The 19,254-nt window shown below is 38.1% G+C and overlaps 5 protein-coding genes across 8 annotated transcripts; 3 read left to right on the plus strand and 2 right to left on the minus strand.

Annotated features, from left to right (window-relative positions):
* Positions 1-57: 57 nt before the first annotated feature.
* Positions 58-4,122, minus strand: LOC18017275 (transcription factor bHLH140). Its single transcript, XM_024155656.1, is given in 7 exon segments — positions 58-466; positions 596-766; positions 856-1,453; positions 1,536-2,407; positions 2,719-2,831; positions 2,938-3,077; positions 3,581-4,122. Coding segments are annotated over 7 exon segments (2,748 nt in total). The 5' UTR covers positions 4,117-4,122; the 3' UTR covers positions 58-148.
* A 3,050-nt stretch (positions 4,123-7,172) lies between these two features.
* LOC18017276 (UPF0098 protein aq_1250) lies at positions 7,173-8,094 on the plus strand. Its single transcript, XM_006398569.2, has 2 exons — positions 7,173-7,396; positions 7,559-8,094. Exons 1-2 carry the CDS (start codon positions 7,278-7,280, stop codon positions 7,935-7,937), a joined length of 498 nt encoding a protein of 165 aa, XP_006398632.1. The 5' UTR covers positions 7,173-7,277; the 3' UTR covers positions 7,938-8,094.
* A 583-nt stretch (positions 8,095-8,677) lies between these two features.
* On the plus strand, positions 8,678-11,200 carry LOC18017277 (uncharacterized serine-rich protein C215.13). Its single transcript, XM_024156098.1, has 6 exons — positions 8,678-8,720; positions 8,809-8,929; positions 9,455-9,542; positions 9,622-9,928; positions 10,016-10,671; positions 11,006-11,200. The coding sequence occupies exons 1-6, from the start codon at positions 8,678-8,680 to the stop codon at positions 11,198-11,200; spliced, it is 1,410 nt and encodes a 469-aa protein (XP_024011866.1).
* A 673-nt stretch (positions 11,201-11,873) lies between these two features.
* Positions 11,874-16,602, plus strand: LOC18017278 (RNA polymerase II C-terminal domain phosphatase-like 2). Of its 3 annotated transcripts, none has more exons than XR_002899594.1 (15): positions 11,874-12,317; positions 12,448-12,918; positions 13,099-13,309; positions 13,607-13,764; positions 13,861-13,931; positions 14,015-14,120; positions 14,212-14,304; positions 14,447-14,576; positions 14,681-14,988; positions 15,067-15,118; positions 15,367-15,500; positions 15,580-15,633; positions 15,749-15,845; positions 15,985-16,196; positions 16,456-16,602. XR_002899594.1 is itself a non-coding variant. In XM_024156233.1 (14 exons), the coding sequence occupies exons 1-14, from the start codon at positions 12,045-12,047 to the stop codon at positions 16,107-16,109; spliced, it is 2,283 nt and encodes a 760-aa protein (XP_024012001.1). In that variant the 5' UTR covers positions 11,874-12,044; the 3' UTR covers positions 16,110-16,583. The 3 variants fall into 3 exon arrangements, 1 of the variants encoding a protein (XP_024012001.1); XR_002899593.1 differs by having other exon boundaries at positions 16,359-16,583; XM_024156233.1 differs by having other exon boundaries at positions 15,985-16,583.
* A 311-nt stretch (positions 16,603-16,913) lies between these two features.
* On the minus strand, positions 16,914-19,231 carry LOC18017279. Of its 2 annotated transcripts, none has more exons than XM_006398572.2 (5): positions 18,969-19,231; positions 18,722-18,761; positions 18,484-18,650; positions 17,857-18,388; positions 16,914-17,473 (listed from the first exon to the last, which is right to left on the minus strand). In XM_006398572.2, exons 1-5 carry the CDS (start codon positions 19,179-19,181, stop codon positions 17,466-17,468), a joined length of 960 nt encoding a protein of 319 aa, XP_006398635.2. In that variant the 5' UTR covers positions 19,182-19,231; the 3' UTR covers positions 16,914-17,465. The 2 variants fall into 2 exon arrangements, with proteins under 2 accessions (XP_006398635.2, XP_006398636.2); XM_006398573.2 differs by having other exon boundaries at positions 17,834-18,388.
* Between the last annotated feature and the right edge of the window lie 23 nt (positions 19,232-19,254).

Genomic DNA, 19,254 nt, shown 5'->3' on the forward strand with positions numbered 1-19,254 from the left:
CATATTAAAAAATATTGTATAGAGCTGCTGATATTTGAAAGATACTGAATCAGAACGGAGATAACATTCCATTAAATTAGAGATACTTGACTTGTTTTTCTAATTCTTAAACCAAATACTATAAACCCTAACCGAAATCAAATCATTCCTAAGTCTCTGGTCGAGCCAAAAGACGATTGTTTTGGAGTAAATGGTGAGGATACTGAGAAGGGCAGGTTCTGATATGCGATTTGAGTTTGGGGATATTCGGGTGTGCGCTTCTACACCGATTGCAACGCAGCTCGCCTTTCAGAACCTCTTCGCTCTCCACTCTGGCTTTCCCTTGGCTCCTCACCTCTTCTAGCACATCGACCGAGTCACGGAAGAACGAGGATGTGAAAGAGTTCCAGTGTTTCTTGTTCTTCAAGTTATCCGATTCAAAGTCTTGGCTTATAACGTGTAGATGTAGTTGTCGCATCGACGGAACCTGGAAAAAAAAAAATAAAAAGGATAAATCAATTTCGATGATTTTGGTAATTAACTCTTCAGCTCTAGAGACTTTTAGAACGAGGAACACAAAGTGCAAATCTGAATGCAAAAGGGGCGACTTGAGTACCGAGTGATATCCAAGGCGGAAGATAAGAGATGCATCCTCGTCCTGGAATCTCTTAACCCATTTTAGACCAGCATTGTGCATTTCTTCAAGAAGTTGAAGATTTTCTCTGCAAACGTCTTCAAGCCCATCTAGACTCTCCTGCCTCGCCAGTACTAGCAAGTGTTTCCGCGCCTATATCCAATTGAAAAAAAAAATCCTATTTTTCATTCGTCTCATGAAGAAAAAGATACTAATATAAATCAGCATCAAGACTTTTTTACCTTCGGGTACTGGTCGTTTATCACAACAATGTCTTCTGAAAATTCTAACACGACATTCTCATGTTTCTCTGGGTGCATTGCGATGCTGTGGAGTGCCAATGCCCATGAGCTCCACCCTTTACTCATCTTCTTTCCACTGTCTCTAGTGTCATCCACAGACCCAGATTCCAAATTATTAGCAGTGGCCTTATCTTGTGGCCCCTTGTACTTTTTGTTTCTCTCAGAGTCTTCCTTGATATTCTCACCAGAATCTGACATAGTTGCTTGATTGCTTCGTTTGGGCAACTTAGACTGCTCTTGTACTATCGACAGAAAACCTTCAAAGAGAGATGTGTAAGCCTCGCGAAGAGTTTTGCAGCCCTTGGTGTAGTCGTTGTTAAGGTAGTTTGGTCGGTTTGGGTTCATGTTCGGTCCTAGAACATGTATCACATGTGTAATTCCTTCTGCGTTTTGTAAAGGGCAAGTAGAAGGAAGAGGAACTACCACGGCTTTTCCTGGAAGAAGAGTGCTTGCTCGTGCTCTTGTCGCAGCCTCGAGATCTGGACCAGCCGCTTTGAATATCGCTGCGTTCACACCTCCACCACCAGGTTTAAGCCGCCTGCACAGAGTTTTTGTTTACAAATATATTTACCTGTTTGGAAACCATTTTACTGAAGAGCAAGAAGATAATGGAAGCTTACCAGTTAGCAGCATTAGCTATAACATTATAGTGCAGACCACCTTCGGAATGAAGCTTAGTTATGTCTCCGACAAATGTGAAAAACCTTCCGGAGTCAATGTTCTTCCGAATAGCCTTAGCCTTGACCAAAGATAGAATCTTTGACCCGTGGCTCAAGTCCACCAAGACAAGCCGTGCAGACCCAAGTTTAGGAAGGAATTCCTCTACTGTCTCGACAATGATATCAGATGCATTTTCAAGATCAAATTGGAAATCTGCAGTCGAAATTGACGGGAATGCCAGTATTGGTACAATATCAGAAGAACCAAGCTTAGCTGGCGAAACTCGGACATTTTCTGTGGTTTCATTAGTTTTTCGAGTTGTATCAGAAGCTTCATTATAAGATGAACCAGGAAGCGCATTGACTTTCTTAAAGAACTTCATAATTCCGGGTTGGCTTTTGGTGTCTGAGTTTCTTTGGCCAAAGCAGCCGGAAGGAAGAGTATCCATGGGACCAAGCATGCTGTATGTGTTCACAGCGTTCTCAACATCTGTGTCGTTGTAACAAAACATAATCCGAGAAAACCCTTGGTTCACTTTGGGAAGTTCCTTACTCTGAAGCATCTTATTCACAACAGCTGCAGCTCTTCCGCCTTGTAGATTTCCTTCATGACCAGTTCTTTTGACTGATCTAGATATACAAACCTGAGCAGGAAGCTCCAGAACCACTGCATGGACTTCAACCTCAGGACCACCGAGCTTAATAAACTCCGAGCGCTGCTCCCTGTCAAGGTTGCATCTGTCTATAAAGACGCTCTTGCCTTCCTTCAGAGAATCTGTCGCTATCTTTAGGCACTGAGCTTTGGTTCCTGCTTTGCCATTGTTAATAATGTCCTGAAATGAAACTTTTTTTTATATATAAAAATTATCTTAAATTTCTCATATAAGACAGATATCTTATGAGATTCAGCATGCTCTAATTCTAATAAGGATTCACTTCACAAATAAAAAACACCGTAAAGTTTTGTTTTGTGAATAATAGTTAGCAGAAAGTTTTGCTGTCTCATACGCTCATAAAGAAAAAACATTCAGCGTCCAAAAACAAAAACTAATTTACATAACTATCTAGTCTCGTTGAGGCATTTCATCAGACAGCTTCTGCGCAACATAAAGCAATCGAAAGAGAGTGATTAAGAGAGAGAGACCTGGCAGATGCGAGACCAAGGGCGGTGAGAGGATCGCATGACGGTGTCACAGAACGTCGATTTGCCGCTTCCTGGCGGACCAATCAGAAGCACCACTATCTGCTTCGCCTTCTCTGTTTCAGTTTCCGCTATTAGCGCCGTGAATTCAGCAGAAAAGCTTTACGCTAAAACATCAAAGAAGTTGAAGGAGTAATTAAATGAGGAAGATCTTTGAATTACCGGAGTCTTCGGTTTGCACTTCCATCTTTTGTCGTTGATCTGATCGGAGAACTCGTCTCTCTGTTTCGCCGTTTTTCTAATTCCAGTGGATCCTCGTAATGCGTGTCGTGTGGCACGCCTGTGTTTGGAATCCGTGGCGTCTCCGCATAACAGAAACGACGTGTTGTTGTTCATATACATAGAAACGCTCCACATTTATTTGGCCTAAATGGTAATCACCAAAATGAAAGATACAGTACTTTTGATTTTGACATCATACAATCTTCATAATTACTTAGGTTCCAAAGGTCAAAATTATGTTTCTAGTTAGGTTCAAATATATATATATAGACTAATCACTAATTTCAATTTTTTTTTTTTGTTTCGTATTTCCAATGATTCAAACGATAAATACCACGCATGTCTTAGAATGAAAACAACTAAATCTACTAAGTTAATTACTCTAAGATATATTATTACATTCTCCAAAATACATAAACATATATAGACGTAGATACATATAATTCAAATTTTAACTCAAAATAATCCTTAAACTAAAGTTTTTAAAGATGGCGACAATAAGAAAGATAATATAATACAATATAAATAGGTAAATAACATATCGTTGCATATGGCCAGCGACTAAGACAAGCCACGTCGATGCATGGTTTCTTCTTGCTCATCCTGATCAACCGAACCAAACCACATCGAATACTCCGAGTCCGTAACCGTAAGAGGCATGCCTTGTGAATACGTCTCCATTACATGGCCATAATCGTCATCACAACCAAAGTGTGCTGGTTTTAATTCTCTGACGCTGGCGGGAGAGTAAGTACAAGACGATGTAGTTTCGTGGTCGTTGAAGAAGAGAAGCATATTGTGGTGAAACCAGATCTGAGCTTTCAAGAACTTGATGTAGCTTATAGCTTCGTCGAGCATAGAGACAGTGTCCATCTTCGTACCACCAGGGACCATGCTCTGTAGGATCTTGAAACGGTCGCTGATTCGGTGCCGTCTCTCACGCGCCGCCACGCTCTGTGGGTCCGTCGATAACGTGGACGTTGACCTTGAGGTCCTTGATGTCGACTGATTTGTGTTTCCGGTTATTTTGTCTTTATGGCCGTGGAAAGAGGAAGAGGATGAGGAAGTGGTGGATGACGATGACTTTGTATTTTGGCTACGAAAACTGAAAGGATCCATTGAAGTTGTCGTGGTTTGTATTGTTACGTAGTATGCGTTTATATAGTTACATATGAGCTGGTTTAGTGGTAACGTTGGTTAATTATATCGCCGGTCCTAGTATATTTTATACATATATACTGGAGAAGTTTTGTAATGATAAGTATTATTTTTACATATTTTTGTTGGCAATTAATGGAGATCCTTTAAAGCATGCCAAATCGTTAATTGTATTGTACATTTTATTTATCTATATAAGTGATGATACACTAATTCAACTCGATTTATTTACAATACTGCGTGTACGTTCATTTGGTAATCAAGGGTTTATAACATTTGGCTCTATGTTTTTTTGAAATAATATAATTATGCTGCTTTTGGTTTATATAGTTTCGATGTTGCGTAAACATTTGGTCCTATTGAGTACGCCTATTAGTCTATGGCGCAATTAGAATTTGTTGATCCAATCTAAAAGCATTTTACTTTGATGGATAGATATAATTCCTAATATTTCGAGAGGCAGGTCACACCTACGCAAGTCACACCTATGCGCTGCCATTTCTACGATATACATAATAATATAAATTAGTATGACATTACTACGGATATTTGAATTCTAGCCAGATCTAATTTTACATTGGTATCATCGATGTGTTAAATAAATTTTTAACATAACGATAACACGATATTCCATATGCAAATACACTAGAACATTTGAAAATCATAATAACCAAAATCTTAATTATTCTAAAATAGTTCTGATTATGCCGATAAAACTTATGTTGTGAATTTACAATCGCCAAAATCATCGAAGTTATTTTTCCCCCAAAAAAGAATGGAAGAGCACGTGAGGCTCCGGGTTTCACGTAGCAGTGGGGTTCGGTGAAAACATTGAACTGAAAAGCAGATAAAAAAACAAAACCCTAATCATTTTTTTACAACTCAAACTCTACGTACTGTCTTCTCAATCAACTACCTTCATTACAATTTACATCCGCGAAATAAATAACACATGTATATACACAGTAATTGTCATAATTTCTTTAATATATCTTCGTTTTTCACTCCGTTTATAAGTAAACAAGCTTGTACACAATTTTTCACCAGGGAAAAAAAACTTTACCATCATTTAGACGAAAAAATCGATTATTTTTTTTAAATCAGTTGGACTAGAATTGCAAAATTGATTTTTTCTCCATTTGATATTATTAACAAATATACATTTTTAGAAAGAGAGAAAAGTGCATTGATTTGAAAAGACAGGATAACAACAACTATGCTGGAAAGACACATGAGCTCGAAACAGTAACAATACTAAGGAGTCGGTCATTCTATAATTTCTAGTTGATGTTTCTGCTCAAATTCTCCTTAATTAATATAGAAAAGAAACGAGTAATATGAAAATTATGAAGAACGAATTTCTTTCTTATTAATTAATTGTAATATATCAGTTTTATGTGTGAAATAGGTAAGTGTCATTTCAGCCGTTGAGTGAATTAGACGTTACTTTTACGTAAGATAAATATTTTCGAGGTTTTGAGTTATTTTCCTTCAACTGTATTTCCTTAACTCGCTTATTTACCTCTTCCTAGTAGCTAGCTCCTACGAAAGAACGATTGTTGAAAGACTAAAAATGGTTTGTCGAACAAAAATAGAAGTATTTAACAGTTATGAGTTGGAAAATATCTAAAATGTCATTTCACGATAATCGTTTCGATTGCTACTTGAGAAACTACTTATCTAAATATCATGATTTTTAAGGTTTTTTTTATAACAAAAATGTGTAGAACGAGTATATCAACAAAACACCCCGTACATAAAATAATAGAAACATAGTAGATACCTTCTAATGCTGTTGTTGGAACAAAAAAAAAAAATTAACTTTTGATGGATTTATATTGAGATATGGTATAACTAATTATATCTCTAAAAATATATGTACAATGTGTAGCAGAATTACAGGGTTGCAACAAAAAAACAAAAAGTGTAGCACAATTACAGATGGAATGAAAACCGAAAGATATGAAAATATGTAAAATGTGCTAAACCAATATACAAATCGGTTTCGATCGTAAAAAAATAGAAGGAAAATAAGTTAGGCTGTTGGATAGTGAAATACCGACCTTTGCCAAACTAGATTAAAGAGAAGAAATTAAATAAAACACTCAAGGGGGGTACTAGTGGTTAATAAAAGTAAAAATAAATGCGAAAGCGAACAAGGTTTGGGATATTGGTGATGGTGATGGAATCATGTTACTACTGTCTACAATTTATTTTGGTACCTTTCCAGTTCCAGCCGCATAGTGACTCAGACACAGTAATATTGGCAGACGTTCTCTGTACATAAATATTTATTTATTTGCTATTTTATATTGTAGACCTTTTGAACGGCGAAACGTGTGTGTTAAGAATATGATTCATCATTCAATGTTACGATCATATTCGCAACACCGTATGTATTAAGCTATGCAGTATGCCTCTGTCACATTGACAATTTTTTTTGTCTTTCTTCTATGCAAACATGTTTATAAAAACCTTATATGCAAAAATCTATAGACATTTGTGATAATTAGAGTTTTTTTTTTCGGGGCATCATGACCATATTGAAAATATTGAAAAGTAGTTGATAACACAAAAAACCAATGGTATATCAAAATCAAATATACAAGAAAAAAAGGAACTATAATTGAATATATGAATTTGTTAAAATTCCTCATGTCATCTGTTCCCTAAATTCCCAGCTTATCATTTTGTATATTAGAGAAAAAAGGTGAACCTTAATGGGCTGAAATTATTCCAGCCCATTAATTGTTGTAAGTAGTGAATACGCAACTAATTGACTTTAGAAAAATGATTAACAACAAGGTGAACCAAACAGGCTGAAAAAATACAGTTTAGGCCTATTAATGAAATACCGACTATGATGGAGTTGCGCCAGATGGCGTCTCGCAAACACACCAGAATGTGACCGACATATGTCTTCCCAGAATCTTTCAGATATTTTGATATTTGCCACGTCTCACACTGAACGTGTCACCGTAATTGTTCACGTAGAGAGACCTCTATACAAAGACGAGAAGGGCAAGCATATATTTGTAAAAAGAAGAATAATAAAAGAGTCTCTTTGTGATAAATAAATAAAAAAAAATAAAAAAAGGAAGAAACAAATTGAAGATCGAAAAATGTCGAGTGAGGAATTCAGGCTAGTGTCGCCGACGATAGACAACGAAGGGAAGCTGCCGAGAAAGTATACAATGGGAGGTCAAGGTGGTCAGACTAATATCTCTCCTCCTCTTGAATGGTACGTCTTTTCTTCTTTTTTTCCTTTTTCTTTCGTTTTTAATTTATTGGCATTTTTCATCGATAATCAAGCTGATGTGATTTTTTTTTTTCCATTTAATGATTTTGTGGAAACATGTATATTTACTAGTATGGATGACATATATTTGAATTAAATGTGTAGGTACAACGTTCCAGAAGATACGAAATCGCTAGCGGTGGTGGTGGAGGTCATGGATTCGCCGGATGATCCTAGTGCACCGCCCGTGCCGTGGACTGTGTGGGTGGTTGTCGATATTCCGCCGGAGATGAAAGGTCTGCCGGAAGGATTTTCCGGTAAGGAAGAGCAGGTCTCCGGCGCCGGTATTCGAGAAGGGAATAACGATCACAAGGTCCCGGGATGGCGTGGGCCCCTCATGCCTAGTAACGATCAGCGTTTCCAGTTCAAGCTCTTGGCTCTCGACGATAAACCCAAACTTGGTCACACGGTGTCGAAAGAGAGATTGTTGGACGCTGTTGAAGGCCACGTGCTTGGAGAAGCGATTTTTACTTGCTTGGCTTGACTACTTGTCGTCGTCGTTTTTTTTTTTTTTTTAAAATATGGCTTTTGTATCCATATGTCTTTGTTTCGACGTGTTGTTTTCGTTTTTGTTTTTCGTTTTTTTAAGAGTTGTGTGTTGTATCTTTTTTTCTTTTAATAAAAGTTGGCTTTTTCATTAACTATCAAAGGTTGTGTGACTCGTGTCTCGTGTCTCGTGATACGGAGGCTGATGAAGGAAAACTGGCAGAGAGATTCGGGTTGCCCTGTCTACTGTCATTTTAGTATTATTTTATTTAACTAAAAAATATACACAACGAGTCTTTTGGTATCATTTTTCGAACTCTATAATTACTTTTATGCTTTAAAAAAATCTAATCAAATTTAAGTATACCATATTACCATTTAATATTCTTGTCACCTGTTGTTTTGTAAAAGAGGATAAAGATGTAACGTATTAAAGCTTTGTTAATAATGTTGACCAAGCAAACATATTAAGCTCTAATAGTTCAAAGACCAAAACAAAAAAAAACAACAATACATTAATATGATATAACTAAAAACTACATTTACTTTCTTATTCAAAAAAGGTTGTTTGGTATGAAATCTGACATTCTAAAATAAAGAAAAAACACAGAACGTAACATCTTCACCACTCTCTTCCATCATCAACAATTCAATTAAAAAAAAAAAACAATTCAATTAAAAAAATGATCTAAAATGTTGACCCAAGACAGAGATGAAGAGCTTGTTTTGTTCCTGGAGATGCGTCTTCTCGAGAAAGGTCACCAAGCTTCGCTTCTAATGGGTTCCTTTTCATTTATATATAACAATGGTATTAGGTATGTTGTTGTCTTGTTGGATTTTTATTTTCTTTTTTGTTCTGTATATTGCAGGTTCTGATCATTGTAAAAGTAGTAAGACGACGATGTCGTCTCAACGTTACCCTCTCCGGAGAACTGCCGCCGATAATTTCTTGTACTCCGATAACGATAACGAGAAGTCAGATTACGATTGGTAATGTTTTTTGCCTTTCAGTTTAGATATTGATTTTTATAATTCTGATCATGGTTTCAGAAAACTTGCCTTGACAAAGATTCAAGCGAAAAAGTCAATTTTCTTAGGCATTCTTGCTAGACTATAATCTGATGTCTGATTTTGGTCAGCTTGTAAACTTTCTAAGAAATTAATCACTGTCTCTATATGGTTTAAAAGTTATCATGACTATTAGGAACAGGGCCTTTCCGTGTTCTTAGAAAAAAAATGGAGCTTTTAAGTAAATAAAAGTTTACATTAAACAATCTTACCATAAAAACAAGACTTATGCTTGTGTTTGCCTACCTCGAATAACAACATTTTAGTAGAAATCTTATAAAAAATTATTATTTTACTAAAGTTGGATCTCCCTTTTAATTAAGAAAGAAAAAAAGTGATGCCCTTTGTCAATGTTTCATTAGGCATGCCTCCAATACGGTCATGAGGAGTAAGATAAACAACATTTGCGATTTATACATCTGTTGTTGTTGGTTTCTTAATGTTCAGGCTAGTTACGCCACCAGGCTCACCGAGTAAAAGCCTAAGGTACCAACTCGATGCACCCGATGCTAACCCCATGGTTCTCAAATCTCAGGTACAAACTTAGTAGGTCTCGACTTATCTTTGGGCTTTTATGTGAACCATACTCTACGATGGTTTCTTAATTCCTACAGTTAGAGAACTGCCTTGAGGAAGAGAGGGACAACACATTATCCAAAAACCAAACTATTGGGCTCAAACGACCCTCGTCCTCTAATAGCTCAAGGTCAACGAGTAGACCTTCCACACCAGCCACAAGGTCAATGACGCCAACCTCACGTGTCAACTCAACAGCTGCACGTGCTACCTTAACCTCGTCATCCACCACTAGTAGCTCAAGATCAACGAGCAGACCTTCTACGCCGACCAGAAGGCCTTCTAGCTCTGGAACCTCACGTGCCACCTCAACAGCTGCACGTGCCACATCCACCTCTACTAGTAGCGCAACAAGAACGAGCAGACCTTCTACGCCAACAAGAAGGCCTTCTGGCTCTGGGACCTCACGTGCTAGCTTAACCACTGCACGTGCCGCACAACAAACCACTGGTACAGCCACCTCTACTCGATCCAGCTCCCGGCCAATGTCGGCACCCAATACAAAACCGGGATCGAGGCCAAGTACTCCAACTCGCCGTCCACCAAATCCCACCGGTACATCAACTGTATTGCGGAGTAAACCAACTAAACCGGTATGTAAACCGGCTCCCTCACCTACGTTGAGATCAAGGCCATGGGAACCTTACGAGATGCCTGGTTTCTCTCTAGAAGCGCCGTCAAATCTTAGGACTACGTTACCAGACAGACCAAGAACGGCTTCTAGTGGCAGATCAACCATAGCGTTTGGTGCGTCTAGTTCAAGATCAGCGTCCAAAGAACGCGCGGTTGCTAGGAGGCAGTCTTGTTCACCTTCTAGAAACCGAGCTCCGATTGGAAACGCAAACGAAGCTGTTCCTTTGCTGCGTGGACGACGAGCAAAGACGAGCAACAATGATGGAGGTTTGATCAGTCCTGTAGCTAAAGGGGATCAAATGGTCGAGAGAGTTGTGAATGTGAGAAAACTTGCTCCACCGCGACTGACAGAAAACGGCGGCCGTGGAGGTAAGAAGTTGAGTTCGGAGTCTGATGGTTTAGGTTTTGGGAGAAACCTATCAAAAAGCTCCTTCGATATGGCTTTGAGACATAAGGTATGATTATATATACAGTACGATTATTTCGTGAAAGTTATAAGCATTACTATAAAAATGGGTAGGAATTTACTTTAGTGTTGCAAATATGACCAAATCTACTTAACCAACTGATCGATTCAATCAGCTGACTAATTAGTTCAGTCTGTCGTATACACCATGCTTAAAAGTTTTTAAAATAAATTGATACAAACACACGATTTTTTTTTTAGTCAACGTTTAGACGACTTTTAAAATTTTGAGCATTTCTCTGTGAGATATTTTAGTTTTTTTTTCTTTTTTTTTTTTTTGTCTCCAATGTTGTAATGGTCTCTCTATATATGTGGTAATATAGGATATCAAACGAGGGAGCATGATGGGCAATATCCAAACGCTAGTGACGAAAGTTCCGGCAGCTTCATTGTACAGTGTGAAATCATCAGGGACCAGGAGAAAGCGGCCGGTGAGCAGCAGCGGGAGCTCGGAATCGAGTGTCAACATCTTGTGCTTAGACGGTAGCGACGATAATCTCAGCGACATAAGCTACTAACTAGAGTCAACATCATCATCATGTACTTTCATTTGCATATCTTATAGTAGAATTATGAAGGTCTTGAGTCTGTCTTGTCTCTATTTTCTACTTAAGACTCAAGTATTTAGAGTCGCCATGATTTTGGTTTATTTTGGCTATGAGGCAATTGTTTTGCAATTAAACAAACAAGACAAGAGGACAAAAAAAAGAGAGGAGAAAATTTGCGCGTCATTTTCTCTACTTACAACTTGATTGCGTCTAATTTGATTTTTATTACACTATCCCTCCGTCTCTGTTTTTTTTTCAATTTAGAGTAATTTTGGTCTATATATATTTGTTCGAAGTCAACAAGAAATCTTCGGTTTGTTCCGTTTTCTTCACAAACAAAATAGAACAAATTGCTAGAATTATTTGCACAAAATAACAATTTTCATATGTTGGTGCCTTGGTGGTTGCCACAAAAAAATGAAAAAAAAAATCATGTACTATATCATCTTGTTCAATTTGAGAACGGTGAATAAAGTAAGGCAATTAACGGCTGATATGCGATGCTGGTGGAAACTGGATAATGCATCTTATGCCACGTGTAAAGAAATTTCATGTTTTGTCGTATTTTTGTTAAAATCGATGTCGTAACAATCAAACGCCTTCTCTCGCATATAAATACCAGAGGCTGCGTTGTGCTCATGTTGAAGACAATTTGGGACCCAGAAAAACCCTCTTTAGCGAGAAATCACAGAGAAAGCAGCTAAGAGAGAAGATAAATCCTCTTTGAATCTGCAGATTTTCTCACGCATTCCTAAGATTTTATTTTGCTCCACTGGCGGATTCGTTCCTGAGAAATCGTCTTTGACGAATTTCGATGAGTCGTTTAGGTCACAAATCCGTGGTTTATCACGGAGAGCTGCGTTTGGGGGAGCTTGATGTCAACCAGGTATCCTCAGGGAACGAATTTCGGTTCCCGAACGATGAGATTAGAATCCATCACGTTTCTCCGGCTGGCGAGAGGTGTCCTCCGCTCGCGATTCTACAGACTATTGCCTCTTTTGCCGTTCGATGCAAGCTTGAGTCGTCGGCTCCGGTCAAACCGCCTGAGTTAATGCATCTTCACGCAGTCTGTTTCCATGAATTGAAGGTAACGTGGTTCGTCTGAGATTCCCGACATGTCCTTTGGACGCGATTTGACATGTGCATTTTGTTGATTTAGATGGTTTCCAATTAGTAGGAGTGATTCGGTAGCTTTGAATTTTGATTTGTGATTACAGACTGCCGTGGTCTTGCTCGGAGATGAGGAGATTCACTTAGTGGCGATGCCGAGCAAGGAGAAGAAGTTCCCGTGTTTCTGGTGTTTCTCAGTTCCTTTAGGTCTTTATGATTCCTGTTTAAGGATGCTTAACACTAGGTGTCTGTCTATTGTGTTTGATCTGGATGAGACTTTGATTGTTGCTAATACAATGAAGTCCTTTGAGGATAGAATCGAGGCTCTAAAAGCTTGGATTTCACGAGAGATTGATCCTGTGAGGATAAATGGAATGTCTGCAGAACTGAAAAGGTACATAGATGACAGGATGCTGCTGAAGCAGTACATTGATAATGACTATGCATATGATAATGGAGTTTTGTTAAAGGCTCAACCTGAGGAGGTCCGACCAACTTCTGATGGCCTCGAGAAAGTTTATAGACCCGTGATTAGATTGCCGGAAAAGAATACTGTGCTTACTCGGATTAATCCAGAGGTTAGAAGATCTATCTATGCTGTGGTTGTACACGTATTCATTTCATCTCATCTAATTTTTTTGGGTTGACCTTTTCTGCCATGTGATAGGACAGTGTCGTTTAAGCATACATGAGTATCCTACTTTTAATTGGGACTTAGCAAAGTTTTTGTCTCCTGTCTATGGTTATTTCTGATGCAGATCCGTGACACTAGTGTGCTTGTAAAACTGAGACCAGCGTGGGAGGAGTTAAGAAGCTATTTGACAGCAAAATCTAGGAAGCGTTTTGAAGTTTATGTTTGTACTATGGCTGAAAGGGATTATGCTTTGGAAATGTGGAGACTACTTGATCCAGAAGCACACCTGATAAGTCTCAAGGAGCTTCGAGATCGTATTGTATGCGTTAAATCAGGTCAAAACCATCTCTGACTTTTTTATACATTTAATCTTGGTTTTGGTACATAGGCGCCATGCTTCCATTGCTGTAGATCTCTTAAATCACTGTATTTATCTCCTTCGTTACTGTTTTTTGTTTTCTGTGAATTGTAATTTTTACTTTGCCTTTTCTCGCTCCCTCTCTCATGCCTGATTGAATTTTCTGACCTCTCAGTTTTTGGTATAAAGAGATAAACCTAAGATGTTTTTACCAACTATCTATCTATGTCTCTCTGTAAACAATAATGATTTAGTTCTTGCTTTTGCATAGCAGACGCCAAGAAATCGCTGTTAAATGTCTTCAATGGGGGCATTTGCCACCCAAAAATGGCAATGGTCATTGATGACCGTATTAAGGTTTGGGAGGACAAGGATCAACCACGCGTTCACGTTGTTCCTGCCTATCTTCCGTATTATGCTCCCCAGGCAGAGGCGTGTTTTTTCTCTTGCATTAAGCTGTGAATTAAACACTTTATCGCTTAATTTCTTATGTGTGTATCTAACGATTTTCTTATGCCCAATTATCAGACAGCCCTTCTCGTTCCAATTCTTTGCGTAGCAAGAAATGTTGCATGCAATGTCAGAGGTTACTTTTTCAAGTAAGTTTCTTTCTTGTTTCTTTTTTGGTTTGTGTAATGAATTCTTGCTGGTTATTCTTATTGTTTCCGGACATTTATGCCAGGGAATTCGATGAGAGTTTAATGAGTAGTATATCTTTAGTTTACTATGAAGATGATGTGGAAAATTTACCTCCATCACCGGATGTGAGCAACTATGTCACTATAGAGGTAACTGTAGTTAGCATTTTATCACCGTCAACGTATTGCACAGAAATTTGGCCCCATCTACAATATGTGATATAGCTATATTTGCCTGCAGGATCCTGGCGCTGCCTCAAATGGAAACATAAATGCTGCTCCAATTATCGAAGGAATGTGTGGGGGTGAGGTGGAACGCAGGCTAAACCAAGCGGTCAGTAAAATAATAACAGAAAAGTATATACAAAATTTGGGATTAAGTGATCTTTTCAAGTAAAAAATTGTTTTGGTGTAAAGCTTTTTTTGTCAGTTGTAATTTGATTGTCTGCTGACTTTTTATTTCTGGGGATGAGAAGGCTGCAGCTGATTCTTCTACTCCTGCTACAAGTAACGCTGATCAGAAACCTGAAACCTCTAAGCCGCAGATAGCAATTATACCAAACAACACTAGCACAACAACTGCAGCAGCATTGTTACCTTCTCACAGTACGACTACGAACTCTTGACTTATCTCAATTTTGAACTTGATACAGTTCTTTTGCATGTTAATGTTTAAAATTCTCTATCATTTGTGTTCAATCACAATCTAGAACCTAGTTTGCTTGGAGCTCCAAGACGGGATGGCTTCACATATTCTGATGGTGGAAGACCCCTTATGATGAGGCCTGGTGTAGATATAAGGAACCCAAATTTTAATCAACCGCCTCTTCTGGCTAGAATTCCTATGCAGCCACCTTCGTCTTCTATGTATTCTCAGGGTGGTTGGTTGGTAGATGACGAGAATAGACCTCCTTTTCCTCGACCTTCAGGAGCTTATCCGAATCAATTTCCTCATGGTATACCAGGTTCTGCTCCTGTTGGTTCATTTCCACACCCATCCCACTCGAGGAGTGAAGAGGTTAGTTTCGAATTCTAAGTATCTCTCTTTCGACATCAGTAGTATGTTGTCTGCAGCAGTCTGACATTTTTCTTGCAGGTGGGAATGGATGATGACCAGAAAAAGCAAAATCCTTCACGTCAAACAACAGGTATGTTCTAGTTTTAACATCAATCCAATCGTATAAAGATAAAATAGTTAATCGCTGAGTTTCTTGTTTTCTCTACGAAGCTTGTTTTTGGTATACCGCTCTAAAGCTACATTATATAATTGACTTAGAATAGAATAACGATTGGTTTCCCATCTGATGTAATGTCTTATGCTGAACCCGTCATAACTGCTTGACGAATAAAGTGCATTGATATCTTTTAACAAAGCACTTGATCAAACAATTTGCAGAAGGTGGAATATCCCAGAATCATTTGGTGTCAAATGGTAGGGAACATCATACAGATGGTGGAAAGAGTAATGGCGGGCAATCTCATTTATTTGTGAGTGCGCTGCAAGAAATTGGAAGAAGATGCGGTTCTAAGGTACAGATTAGCATAACCAGACAAGCTATTGTATCTTGGCTTTTCATAGAATCTGAGGAATGTATGTACGTATTTGCAGGTGGAGTTTAGGACTGTGATGAGTACCAACAAAGAGTTACAGTTTTCAGTTGAGGTAAGCTGGAACTTGTTCCCCGCCTTTCATTCTTGTCTAGTTTGTTAGTTACTGAAGCCCCTTTGTGTAATGTTAACTTTACTTTATTTGTATTGTTGCATTTAATTTTACTTAGGTTTTGTTCACGGGTGAGAAGATAGGCATTGGAATGGCAAAAACTAAGAAAGATGCACATCAACAAGCGGCTGAGAATGCTCTTAGAAGTTTGGCTGGTAAAATTTCTACTGGGATTTTTCTTCTGTGGATCTATTTACCTCTTGATTTTAGTCTTCAGATTGTTCTTACTCTTTTGTGTACTGTGCACATTTGGTCACATATTGGTCATAATATTGTTTGTGTTGCTTTCTGCAGAAAAGTATGTCGCACATGTGTCACCTCTATCTGGAGAAACAGAGAAAGATCCGAGAAATGAGAATGGATTTTTGTGGGAAAGCAGTGAAGCTATATCAAACGAAAGACTTGAAGAGGAAGCCTAAAGAAAACATGTCTGAGTTGTGAGTTTCCTCAGAAATGCATAATTTAGGTGATGGCCGTAATGAAAGAGAGATAGATGAAGACAAAAGGTACATATTCCTTGCCAATTTGAGTACCATAATAAGCAAAGATCTAGCTTTTTAAAAAGATAACTAAGTGTCCCTAAATAAGGGACTTTTTGATGAGTAAGATATATGGTTCCCCTTAGGAGAGCTAGTCTCGTGACTATTTTTGTGGTTTTTTTCTTATAGGGTTTCGAGACCCACAAGTTCCACCTACATTAGGCTTGTGTATAGTAGTGATTGTATATAAGTTGATGGTTTTTTTGTTGTTGTTGGACTAATCTAGTTTTCAAGAGCACAGCATGTGGAGTAAAAGAGATTTACCATATATGTAGTTTGATTAATTATCATTTAGACTTCACAACACCACTTAGTGATAAGAAACAAAACCCAACCTTAGGGTGGTTCATTCCTTACGAGGGTGGTTTATAATTTTTATTACAGAAGAATTGTTTCCATCTTGAGATTGCTGACACGATACTAGAATAAGCATAGATGAATTGATGAGGTCTATCATTTTTATAATTCTTTTGTAAAAATTATATAAATTCGAGTAAAAAAAAAGGTGCATCTAAACGTACGGCGTTGGCAAATACCAGGCCTTGTCAAGAGCACCAAAGGTCCAAGCTAAGTAAACCATTTAAAAAAAAAAAAAATTACACGAACTTATATATGATATGATAATCATATTTACGACTAAAATACTCATATGATAATCATGAATTCATGATCATCAACATTGGGTAAGAAATTGGAATTTAAGATTAATCATATGACAATCATGATCATTATCATAACGTAATGACAACAAATTATATAGAGAAATGGATCTACATAAAAAGGCAGCAACATGATACAATGTTACATCCGTAGTTAACAGTTAACACTCCATTCTCTCTTCATCTCCCTCTTTACCAAACCATTTGATCATACATATATATACAAACACAACATGCTTCAATCTATTTTCAATTCTCATAAATAGAAACTGTAAAAGATGACCATGGAACAAGAAGCTAGCGTACCGTTCAAGAGCTCTTTTGCCGATATTAATGAATGCACTCAAAACTTTTGTGTTGAGTTTAGAAAAGTCCAAAGTTACTTAAAAGCTTGTAAAGCGTTTTGCGTCCCCATTGGATGTCTTTCTCTAAAAGCACATTTGGCGTTTCAAGCGATTCTGTCTCTAGCCGCTGCTGCTGCATCTCTTCCTTTGATGCGTTGTAAAGCATCTTCTCTACACCCTTTATTGCTTTTACTTTCCCTTTCTCGTTTTTTTCCATTTTAATTTCTTCCTTCTTACCTACCTGCAAATAGCGTCTCCGTTCATTAAATAAGACAATAATGACATTTACAGCCATAAAAAAAATGATTGATAAGCGCACAATCCTAAATGTTCTACCGTGGAACTAGAACCAAGCCATAGTAAAGGATATTTTGTATTGAAATGGGTCAACATATACATTGCACAAATGGACAGAACGGTTTCATTCAACTAACAAAGACGATGCAAAGATTTCATTACCATCTGCAGTTGTGTGTATAACAGCAGCCTCTAAGAGTTCATGAAAGGACAATGTACAAAGCAGAGCATTTCTATTCAGTCTGTTTAAGCAAAAAAAAAAAAAAAAAGCCTAGAGGAACCTGCAAACTTGTCAAATAATTACCTCCGGGAACGTTTGGGCTTTACCTTCGTTAATGGCTTCCACTGACACTTGAGATATAGGTTCCTTCACTTCTTCATTTTCTAAATCATACAGGGGAATCAAGCCAGGGACCAAAACTGGATCTTCTTCCTCGGTTATCATGGTATCTTTTTCCCCCAGAGCAGTCAGAGCTCCATTTGAAGTTTCCATGGTTTTCTCACTTTGGGGATTGGAACTCAAATTTTCATCAGAATCATCGCTTATGTATCCTACATTCACTACAACTGCTTCTGAAGACTTTTCTTGAACAGTACCAAGCACATGTTCCTCATCTTTTGCAACGATAGGCATATCAAAGTTAACAGCAGAAGGCTGGTTTTCTCCTGGAATGAGTGGCACAAAATCTTCCTCGATCATCATTTGGAGGTCAGCATTTTCCCAGTCTTCACATAATCTGATTGTCTTGTTAGTTTCCCAGGTCTGAAGAGCCCGGTTTGGACCTGGTTGCCACAAAATCTCGCCTGTCTTTGCCTTTAGTATGAACTTGAATTCAACCAGTCTTCCAACGGGCAGATCCTAAGCAGAAAGAAACCACGTCAGAGTAAGTTAACACAAACTCTTAAAAGAATCTATGTAAGCAAGAAATAGAAAATATGCCGATTGGTGCATACCAGATCAACGGTCCAAACATGGCCGTCTGACCAGCTGAGTGGTAAGGCATTTTCTGGGTCCCAAGGAACGCCAAACACAGGATCGTCACCAAGGATGAAGAAATGTTCCCCAAACACACACTCTCTCCGCAACTGGAAACTTACACGAACCGTTTTTGTAGCCGACGCTGCAATATATGTTCGCAATGTATCACTCAGCTGTCAACAATCCACAAAGGAATCTAACTTAGAAACTTACATTTTTCTACAGCTTCGATTTCTGCAGCTTCTCTGTTTTCCTAGAAAAATGGGGGAACACAATTATCCACACGGCATAGAAATCAGTGACAAAAAATTACTCGATCAGTAAATGTCTCCAAACGAGAAACAAAAATCGAAACAAAGATTTAAAAACCTGAATCTCCGTTGTAAACAGAGCAAAAGAAAATTTCGAGAAAAACTAGTAGTTTCAGAGAGAACACAGACAAACGGGAAGTTTCTGTTACCTGAGAAACCTTAATCAACGAGGAACGAAGCAGAATCGGCTTAAGAATCCTGCTCTGAACAGAATCTAAACGCAAAAACTTGAGGTGAGATGTTTTCATGAGAACAGAAGGGAAAATCTCTGTTGCACGACGGAAATTCGTCGCAGAAAAATCTTCGAGAACGATCTTCGTGGAGGAAGACGGAGAAGAAGAGGTTAGGGTTCCAGTCATCATCTTCAATCGAGAAGCGATTTTCGTTTATGTGAGTGGGAAGTACTGTATCTGTATAGTGTATGGAACGAAAGCA

This window comes from Eutrema salsugineum, unplaced genomic scaffold (assembly GCF_000478725.1).
Source record: "Eutrema salsugineum unplaced genomic scaffold, Eutsalg1_0 scaffold_2, whole genome shotgun sequence".
Classification (NCBI taxonomy): Eukaryota; Viridiplantae; Streptophyta; class Magnoliopsida; order Brassicales; family Brassicaceae; genus Eutrema; species Eutrema salsugineum.

Excerpts from the sequence above, each read along its gene's own strand:
- LOC18017276 (XM_006398569.2), top strand. The coding sequence starts at position 7,278 with ATGTCGAGTGAGGAATTCAGGCTAGTGTCGCCGACGATAGACAACGAA. Across the intron at positions 7,397-7,558 it reads ATCTCTCCTCCTCTTGAATG|GTACAACGTTCCAGAAGATA; the intron begins GTACGTCTTTTC and ends TTAAATGTGTAG.
- LOC18017277 (XM_024156098.1), top strand. The coding sequence starts at position 8,678 with ATGCGTCTTCTCGAGAAAGGTCACCAAGCTTCGCTTCTAATGG. Across the intron at positions 8,721-8,808 it reads CCAAGCTTCGCTTCTAATGG|GTTCTGATCATTGTAAAAGT; the intron begins GTTCCTTTTCAT and ends TGTATATTGCAG. Across the intron at positions 9,543-9,621 it reads CCATGGTTCTCAAATCTCAG|TTAGAGAACTGCCTTGAGGA; the intron begins GTACAAACTTAG and ends TAATTCCTACAG.
- LOC18017278 (XM_024156233.1), top strand. The coding sequence starts at position 12,045 with ATGAGTCGTTTAGGTCACAAATCCGTGGTTTATCACGGAGAGCTGCGT. Across the intron at positions 14,577-14,680 it reads AGCATTGTTACCTTCTCACA|AACCTAGTTTGCTTGGAGCT; the intron begins GTACGACTACGA and ends ATCACAATCTAG. Across the intron at positions 14,989-15,066 it reads CCCACTCGAGGAGTGAAGAG|GTGGGAATGGATGATGACCA; the intron begins GTTAGTTTCGAA and ends TTTTTCTTGCAG.
- LOC18017279 (XM_006398573.2), bottom strand. The coding sequence starts at position 19,181 with ATGATGACTGGAACCCTAACCTCTTCTTCTCCGTCTTCCTCCACGAAG. Across the intron at positions 18,762-18,968 it reads CGTTGATTAAGGTTTCTCAG|GAAAACAGAGAAGCTGCAGA; the intron begins GTAACAGAAACT and ends CCATTTTTCTAG. Across the intron at positions 17,474-17,833 it reads AAGCCCAAACGTTCCCGGAG|GTAGGTAAGAAGGAAGAAAT; the intron begins GTAATTATTTGA and ends CGCTATTTGCAG.